This window comes from Onychostruthus taczanowskii, unplaced genomic scaffold (genome assembly GCF_017590055.1).
Source record: "Onychostruthus taczanowskii isolate IOZ18803 unplaced genomic scaffold, ASM1759005v1 scaffold199, whole genome shotgun sequence".
Classification (NCBI taxonomy): domain Eukaryota; kingdom Metazoa; phylum Chordata; class Aves; order Passeriformes; family Passeridae; genus Onychostruthus; species Onychostruthus taczanowskii.
Window position 1 is genome coordinate 169,164 of NW_024499228.1, and position 9,612 is coordinate 178,775.

Consider the following 9,612-nt stretch of genomic DNA (forward strand, 5'->3'; position numbering starts at 1 on the left):
AAGCTCCCAAAAAGGCTAACATGATGGCTAACATTTGCTGTCTCAATCCTTGTTATTCACCATGATAAATCCTTTTATGGACATGCCTTCTGACTGTCCCAAGTACAGCAGGAAGACTCAAAGAAAAGCATTTTGCAGCTCTGGGGTGAGCCTTATGAGTAAAGTGAACTTTCCCTATCTGAAACTGACAGAGTTGTGTTGCACTCCTTGCTTTGATGTGCCTTTAATCCATAGTGTGGACTGTACTGTCTAACTGACCATGGTCTTGTCTTTTCCATGCATGGCTTCATCGTTATCACGTTGCCCCATTCATCTAACCCAGGAGCCAACAAAGGTATGAGAACCTTTTAGTATGTACAGTAATTTCTGTGCTCACGTTCATGTAGCTGTGGTCTTCTTCATCCAGCTCTTAGTGCCAGTCCTCACAAGACAACTTTTGGTAACAATCACACAACTGGGCACCTATCTGTTGGTCTTCATTTGCCTTCAGTAAGTAGAAAAGGAAAGGTCATGTTTGTTGATTCAAACAGCTCCCTAGAGGTCCTGCTGTACTAATGAAGAGGTTCTGGGTTGTGGTGTAGCCAAGGGTAGGTGTAGCTGGATTTTATGGGAAATCTTACACAAAGAGTATTTGTGTAGTTAGACTTCTGTGCTTTGTGGAGCAATGATCTGACCAATGGCTTGCTGCCTCTAACAGCAAAGGTTTCCTGCCTTTCTCCTGGTTATACATGACTTTATTCCAGTGCTGTGCTCTTCTATGAGCCATTTCACTTTGTGAGCCCAGCAGGAGACTTAGCACTTTTTTCCCCTTTCACTGAACTGGGATTTGGGAGTGGAGAGCCTGAATGCCTGTGTCTTGGTGGCAATGGGCAGCTGGGCTGGCTCACTGTCTGTCCCTGAAACCTGCTTGGAGGAGGACACTTTTCATTTGCAGATGCTCCCATCCCCCTCTGGCAGAGATGCCCTGTGGTTGTGTCTGGTGTGGCTGCAGCTTTCTCCTGAAAGGCCTCAATGTGAGCCTCCTCAGGGGCCCAGGCCATGGTGGCTGACAGAGGGGTGGTGCCCAGCCCAGGAAAGCTGTACCACGTAGAGGCCACTGTCACCTACTCTAGCTGCAGAGGCTCCAGCAAAGACCTGCCTGGGGCTGTGGGTCATGTGAGGCAGATTACAGTCAGCTGCTCTAGTCCACTGCTGGCTTGGCTGTTCCTCCTGCTAGGGCAGGAAGGAAGCAGTGTTCCTTGGATACTCTGTCCTACTGTTCTCTTGTCTCCTGGAAGACTTTGACCCTTCTGTCCATTGCAACTCTGCAATTTCACACATTCTGGAAAGCATTCTTCAAGAACAGAATCATTTCTCTTAAGCCAGAATTTTTATAATAAACCCTAGGCTGAGGCATCTTTCAGGTGATTTTTCTGTCAAGTGGGTGGAGTGATGGACAGGAAAGCTGAAGGCTGTAGTTATTCCTGGCTCTTGGGGGCCATGCTGCTTTTAGGAGACAACTGACATATGATGGAGCAAAGGTTTGTGCCAAAGAGAAGACAGGCTGGCTTCTGCCTTCACTTAGATTGAAATAAGAACTCTATATTTGAACATCTCTTCAGGAAAGAAACAGAAAGATTAACTAGAGCATGAGCTGCTTTGCAGACATGAGGGCTCTCTACTAAGTTTGCTCTCTAACATTTGTCCCACTGAAGTCATAAGCCTGTCCCACTGCTCAGAACACTGGGCTGAGCTCTGCTGTGCTGTGTCGAGAGGTGTGGACACAGTGCTTTGGAGGCCCTGAGTCACTTCAGGACAGAAAACACAGAAACACACAGCATCAGAGATAGAAATTCAAGTCTTGCTCATGATTCTGAGAAGGGATACAGGAGTGCTCATGAAATCTTGCTGAAGTTGAGCCTGTAGTTCTCAGAGCAGAATGCGAGGTCCCTCTTGCAAAGCCAGTCTCTCATAAGATGAAATCTTTGTGGTTCCACAGCTCCTCAAGCAGATGAGAGGAAAAAATTGTGTCAAGAAAACACCCATATTGGACTTGTGAAAGGAAATTATTACATTGTTTAGATCCCAAGCCTTAGGATAACTTCTTTTTTTTGTTAGAAAACCAAAACTGTAACTCAATCTTGCTTATGAGCCTGAGTATTTTCTATCCTGGTGCTTGTTTATCCAGTAGGGTAGAGGGGCTTGAAGTGTGCCAGTTTTTGCTAAATTCAGCATGAAGTAACCTACTCCATGTTTGATGACAGAATAGCATGACTTTTAGTGAGTTTGAACACTCTGGACAGCTGCACTGTCTTCCTCAGCACTGTGAGGATTCATTTATACTGACCACCAAGTTTTGATGCTAAAAATTCTTAATGCAGAGCTGGGGAGTCCTTCCTTTAGGTAGATGGGAACTTGAGGGATGCAAGCACTTAATTTCCACCCCTCCCCACCCTTAAGTAGAGGCCAGTAGCACTTACTTAAGAATCAGTTTTCTGGTTCCCTTATGTTCTGTGTGATTTGCAATAATGCCATTTTCCTCCTTAATCTCCCAGTCTAAATGTTCAATGTGGAGCCAAGTCATGTTCAGGTTGGACGCCTGATCAAGTGTCTAAACCTCCTGCAACTGCAGATTGAATCCAACCTCCCAAATTTAATCCTCAAAAATGCTATCAAGTGAATTCCATAAAGGGTTATTCTGCATGAAGGCAAGAAATAACGCTTTAAACAATCCTCCCCTCTATTCTTATGGCATTAGTTTTTTATCAGTTGATTTGACTTGAGGCAGTCCTGAGTTTTTTCTGGGGGACTTTGAAATCTATCAAAGGATGTTGTGTGTCTGTGCACAGACATTCCCATAGTGGTGTGTACTACTGGGATAGGAATTTTTGAAGTTTCAACCCCCTAAGAACAGCATCTTCCATGAGAGAAGATGGGACAAATGAGACCTCTGCTGTGAGATGACACCAAGGGTTAATAATATGTTTTACTCTTTCCAGGTACTTTATTGCCCAGATTGCCATCTGAACCCGGGATGACATTACTCACCATCAACATAGAGAAAATTGGTCTCAAAGATGCTGGACAGTGCATTGATCCTTACATCACAGTCAGTGTAAAGGGTAATGATTTCTGTTCTGCCTCCTCAGTGCTGCTTTGGAGAGAGTGCATTTTCTGAAAGCTCTATTGATTTTTCAGCCTGCTGGGAAAAACATTTGTTGGCACTTCTGTTGTGGATGTAGGGCTTCTGCTTTAATCAAGGGCGGAAAAATCCTGTATTTGACAGCTATTGGGAGGTGAATATCTGCAGGATACACTTCTCTCTGTGCACTCAGGGGTGGCTTGTCCATGCTGAGAGCTGAGCAACTTTGCCCTACTTCTTCATCACAGCTTCTGCAGCTGACTCCTAAGTACAGATCTACTTGGACTGTGTGTACTCCCCACACTTACTGGTCTCTGGGCTTTCTGGAGGTGGGGAACCACAACCCACAGACTCCATTCTTGCCCTCTCATTAAACTAATTTTGTAGTAATATAATATAGTATAAATATAATCTTACCAGGGCTTGAGATTTAGAGGGGTGGGTAGGAAGCTGAGAAGCAAAGCTTGCAAGTGAAATAAAATTAAAAATGTGTTAGCCTGGCTAGTAAAATGCTTCAGCCAAAGCCTGATGGGCTGAAAGGCTTCATAAATCTGGAAGAACCCCTCTCTCTGTCAGTCCAGGATCGGCAACATGAGGATTTCTCTCTTTCAGATGGTAACATAATTGGTATCTTTTGAGGCTAAGATTTTTGATATTCACATTCTTTCTAATGGGAGTATCTCTGTCCCCCATTTTGCACTTAGCAGGAAGCCTCTGTAGTCAAACCTGCTTGTGCTTGCCTTGTGTTCTGCTTTACTTCAGATTCTCTTTACAATCTTTAAATGTAAGCAGATGATTTTTTTTTTTTTGTTTATCATGTAAAAATCTGTAGCTGAGCCTCTTGTTATTTTTAGTTGTGATAATGACCTTGTATGTGTCCTCTTGAGATGTGCTATTGGATACTAAATGTAGGATGAAACATTTGTTAGATGTATGATCAGTGCTTCTTCCACCAGACATCCTCTGGCAGGAGGAAGGTTCGCAACATCAAGTATCCCTTGAATACTTACCAGGGCTTGTGAAGCAAACATTCCTTGTTCCTTGCCACTGAAGTATTTGTCTCATTGTACATTGCTAAAACTGCTCCTGTAGCTCTCATTTCCCTTCTGGAGCTAAGGGAGACACTCTGTTGCTGGGCTTGCTTTCCCAGCAAGTCTCTGTTAACATAATGCTCCCTGTTTCCAAACTCATTTACCTATAAATGGTGGCTGCCAAGTAATGAGGTAGAAAATAGGATCTAAAAGTGAGAGTGTGGGCAGGGTATGACTGAGTCTGCTAATGTTGTCTTTTGATACTTTTATTTCCCAAGATTTTTGGTCAGGCAAAGTAACTCTGAGGACTCATTTTTTCACTGTTAGGAGTCTGAAGACACTTAGTAGCTGATTTCCTTGGTTTTAAACCAAGCTGCTTTTCTGCAGGTTTGGAGAGAGGTTTGTTCCTGATGCAGCACTGGCAATCCCAGTCCATGTCATGGATGAAGAGAATCACTGGTGCTCCAGGGCCTCAGCCTGAGCTCCAAGCACAATATGTGCACTCCATACCTGTAATCTTGGCCGCATTGTTAGCAACTTTCTCTGCCAGAGGGAAAGGGATTTGGAATGAGAGGAAGGACAGGACAAATATACCCCTGGAAACAGCAGAGGCTTAGTGAGAAACTATATTGGCTGTGCCAGAGCAGCAAAACATGGGGCTGGTGCTGCGAGCTGGAGTCCAGCCTACAGCCCTACAATGCCTCTGTGGAAAACCCAAGAGGAATAATGCTTGTTGTGTCTAGGGACAAAGCAGGGCACACACAGGATGTGTGAGCTGTGCCCTGCAGACCCTGTGTGGAGGGCTGTCTTTGGTGTGTGTCCCACTTGGGCTGGAGCTCTTCTGGAGTCCTGTGTGCACAGGGAATGGAATCTCTTGCTGACAGCAGAAAGAAATGCACTCTTAAAAATAACAAGAGGGATAACTACAATTTTTTATCTGAAATATTGCTGGAACTTTAGCTGTTTTCATGTTGTACTCAAAAAGAAAATTAACTGATTGTGAAGGGGTATGATTGCTCCTTTTTTAGATTTTGTGGAAACATCCAGGTGTGGATTAACTTTTTGTGGCAGGATTAGGAGAGATTTATAAATCTCTTAAAGCTCAACCTTGAAGTCTGAGAAGCTTCTGCCATTCTCATGCTGTTTCTTTCCTGCAGATTTGAATGGGATAGATCTGACTCCTGTGCAGGATACTCCTGTGGCTTTGAGGAAGGAGGACACATACATCCATTTTAATGTGGACATTGAGATTCAGAAACACATTGAAAGACTAACAAAAGGTATGTGGTACCATGTCGGCAATGGAGAGAGACGAGGAAGACTGATTCGGTGATCAGAATCTGATTTTATTGTGGGGTACAAATGCTTATATACTATTTCAGGGAGACTGGTAAGGTGTACTACAATTATTAGGTTAAAATCACATGCACAAACTTATGCATATAACAACATCTCTTGCTTGCAGAGCGTAATGGGATTTTCTTTTTCCGGTAAACCTGTTTGATTTAATCTTCTTGCAATCTAGGTCTAATTTTCAAAGTTCTGATTGCTTTTGCCAAGGCATCCTGTTATCAAATCTCTTATGTTAACCAGGTCCAAAGTCCATTATCTGTCTTGTGTCCCCCAACATTCCAACAGTACCAGACACCCTAAACAGGGCCCAGGAGCTTTGGGAGCACAGACACTGGGCTGCTCCTGACCTGTTGCTGCAGGGCTCAAGATCCAGACAAGGATAAAAATAGACCTTTGCATCCTGTCCCTTTCAAACTGGTCATTAGGATAGTTTGCAGGCAAGGGAGAAATGAAAAGAGATAAAAACAGAGCAGTATGCTCTGCTGCACAGGTATTGAGCTGCTTTATCACCTGCTTAGTCATTGGTACCTGGGTATGAGCAATGGAGTGAAGAGTTTGAATTGTGGAGTGTGATGAGCATTATAAGAACATGGTGTAGCTTTTGAGTAAATAACAGAAGTGTGGAGATAATTCCCTTCAGTTTAAGTAGAGCAACTTAATGGCAGATAAGTTTTCAGATAACTCTTAGCCATAATTGCTAACTTTTCTATTAATTTTCCCTCCAGGTGCAGCTATCTTCTTTGAATTCAAACACTACAAGCCTAAAAAAAGGTTTACTAGCACCAAGTGCTTTGCTTTCATGGAGATGGATGAAATTAAACCTGGGGCAATTGTTATAGAACTGTAAGTGACTCACAGTTATGGATGACAATGACAGAGGAAATGAACCAGCCTTCAGTTACAGTGTGTGGCTTGTTGTATTAAGGAAAGTTTCTTGGATTCATTAGATTTGCTTCCATAAGGAATATTTTATTTTCAATAAAGAGGGGAAGATAAAATACTTTTAGGCAAGTAAGATGGTTAAGGACTCTTCTCAGAAACTAGACCAGTTTCCAAATAAAGTATTGATATTTGTAATTTAATTTTGTATGAATTTAAAGAAGTCTGTAGGGGAGATTTTGATTTGGAGCTTAGCCTGACTGTCACATCGGCTACATTTAAAAAAAATAATCAACTCAGTCTTTTGGTACAAAACTTCTGCAAAGGAAATCTGATTTGAGGCATGAGATACCAATTTGCAATTAACTTTGTGAACATTTCAAAGCAGTATTGAGTGGTTATGGCGTGCATCCTCTCCTTGTTGAGTGGCTGAAGGTCTGAGGGAGGGCTTTGAGGATTGGGGTTTGTTTTTTTTATTCAAGAAGAAGGTGAATCTTGCAATTCTTGGAAGAGTGCTGAGTCTGTGGTAGCTGAAGTACTTCTGAAGTACTGTTACTGATACTGGGACTCTCCTACAATCCAGAGTATTATGTTGAGAATCTCCTTACAAAAATATTACGTTCACTTAAGATATTGAAATCTTTATTCTGTAAAAATAATAATCCAGAGAAAATACTGTTTCTTCCTGTAAGCCTACTCATTACTGTTGCTTACAGCAAGCCTTGTCAGAGGTATTTAAAAGGTGAGGGTAATAAGATTTGTACAGGATGAGTTTTCTAGTTTGCTTTCATCTTGCTGCACAGCCATTAGCGCTTGGATTAATGCAGTTTCTTGTGGTTACAGGTACAAAAAACCCACTGACTTTAAAAGGAAGAAATTGCAACTGTTGACCAAGAAACCACTTTACCTTCACCTCCATCAAACATTGCACAAAGAATGACCCCAGTTGTGAGAACTCTGTGAACTGAACTACAAGTCCTGGTAGCTGTGTAGTAGCCTTAGGCTCTGAGGGGTGGGAAGATGACTCTGTTCATGCCAGTAGGTCACACGAGACCATCACCCACTACACAGCACTACTTCAGGGGCAGGGACAAGCCCACCATGCAAGTGCAAGACTTTTTTCAGTAACTTCCAGATACAGGTTTTTCCAAGGGCCCTGACATAGGTTGACTGCTTTTCCTAATTTTGCTGTTCATCACTTTTTACCTTTAACCGTTCTCCTTTTGCCTCAAGCTCCCCCTGAGAATGGAGAGTGCCCCTTTGCCAAACCTGCAGCAATAAAAATGTGGCAGGCCTACTAACTGTTTACACTGCTGTGCAATTGTAGTTCCTCTCATTTGCATTTCAGAGTCCTCTGGAGTGGGCAGGGTGACAGAAGACTGGGAGAAGGATGAGGTGGGCTGGGAAGGAGCTTGAGGTACTGCAAGTGCTTTGAAATGAGGGAGTGGGGAATGCGGATCAGATGGGTGGGCACGAGTCCCTGTGGTCAGGTCAGGAGGAGGACAACTGCAGATGAGAACACTGAACTATGATTGAACAGCCTTGCCTGAGTTTCAAATACATGTTATAGTCTTTTCAGTCACTGTTACTACTCCCTAATAGAGCTATTCTTTTCTGTATCTTGTCACAGAGTGGTTTGCAAAGGTGGGTGGGGGATAAAGAGGCCTTCTCCAGGGCTTTGTACTGGTGGCAGTGGGTGTTTTGCCGTTTCAGTGACAGCAGGACAGGCCCTCAGTGCTGACGTGTCAATTTTCCAGAGCTTTATATAAAGTAGGTCTGGCTAGCAGGCTGACCCACCTTTTATATGAAACTGCTGTTCTTAGGGAAACTGATTGTATGCAGTTCTGTGCATATTTTGTGCAAGTCTGGAAATTTACTCGAAGAATTACCTTTTAATGTAAGTAGATAGCATTAGCATGTATTTTCTGTATTTTTTATTTGGTGCATAATAAGCTGCAGGACATTGGCTTATTATGACACACTTGCATTCACCTTTTGATCTGAAAAAGGGAAAGAAGTAGAACCCAGTCAAATCTTTCATATATTTGTGTGGATATTTAATATGATACTTTATGGTTTGATAAACTTCTTGCATATCTAACTAATGCCTGAATAATCTGCTATGCTAACTAAAGACCCAGCTCCCAAAATAGTGTCAATTATTTTAAACAGCCTGGATGCAGGTGAATCATCCATTCCTCTTTGCTGTCACCTGACCCCAAGATATTACATCATGTGTTAAGGGAAGGGCTGTTACTTTTCCTCATGCTGTTTGTCTGTCTCTATTCAGCTGTTGGGCATTTTTGGCTTTACCATATTGATTAGGATAAAAAGCTGGTTTTGAATGTCCTAATCTTCTTGCCTTTCTTCTGGTATAACTAGGAATGACATTATTTAGGTGTTACAACAAAAGTCAGCAACACTTTGCCAAATTCCACTGCTGGTTGGAGGGGTAAAAGGGCAGTTGAATTGTTCTGTTTATGGATTTTTACAATATCCCACTGGTTTTAAAGCTGATGGGTGATCATCAAGGTATCCCTGTGAGTTGTGGAAACTCCTCTGAATGCAGCATTCTGGACACCACACTAAAGGAGAATACCTACACTGCTAAAAGCCAAATACAAATAATCCTCTGAACTCTGCAAAAGGACGAAGCAAAGTGTTAGTCTGTGGTTGCAAGTAATCTGAGCTTGGCCCATTTACCTGTCAGTGATCCCTGGCTGGCTCATGACTTGTTCTGACCAAGGAATTGCAGGATCTGAAAGGTGGAAGGGCTGGTTCTGGAGTTCAGTCCAGCTGCCATCCAGGGTAAGCACTGCAGTTGGGTGTGTGTGTCCAAGGTGAATGCTGGTGCATCCAGAGGGAGATTCCATACAACTTTCATTACTGTTAGCTGGGATGGGCAAGGGAGGAGACACTGAGTATCACAAAGGCTTGTATGGGGAAGGAAAGATCCTGGACTTGGAGAACTTGACTTTTAATCATGGATGTTCATCACATGTGTGTATCATCAGCCACCCTGCAAACTGAGATACTGTCCCTTGAAGTACAAACCCATTGTTTCTGCTGCTTACCTGGACCCTTCCCCAGCTTGTAGATGTCTGTATTAATGCCAGTTATATGAAATGTCAACTTTAAAGTATTTTTGTTAAATACAGAAGTAGAGCTTTGTATTTAACTGATTGTGAATTAATGTCTGTTGAGTGTGAAATACATTTTTAAAGTTGC

The 9,612-nt window shown here is 42.7% G+C and overlaps 1 protein-coding gene across 2 annotated transcripts in view; it reads left to right on the plus strand.

The window, feature by feature from the left end:
- Positions 1-9,612, plus strand: part of AIDA (axin interactor, dorsalization associated) — a 29,134-nt gene extending 19,522 nt beyond the window's left edge. The window contains exons 7-11 of one of the 2 annotated variants that reach the window (XM_041402417.1): positions 323-334; positions 2,979-3,101; positions 5,310-5,432; positions 6,231-6,348; positions 7,228-9,612. In XM_041402417.1, coding sequence (XP_041258351.1) covers positions 323-334; positions 2,979-3,101; positions 5,310-5,432; positions 6,231-6,348; positions 7,228-7,324 — 473 coding nt within the window. In that variant the 3' untranslated portion in view covers positions 7,325-9,612. The remainder of the gene's footprint in view (positions 1-322; positions 335-2,978; positions 3,102-5,309; positions 5,433-6,230; positions 6,349-7,227) is intronic. The other variant, XM_041402418.1, reaches the window with a different exon arrangement.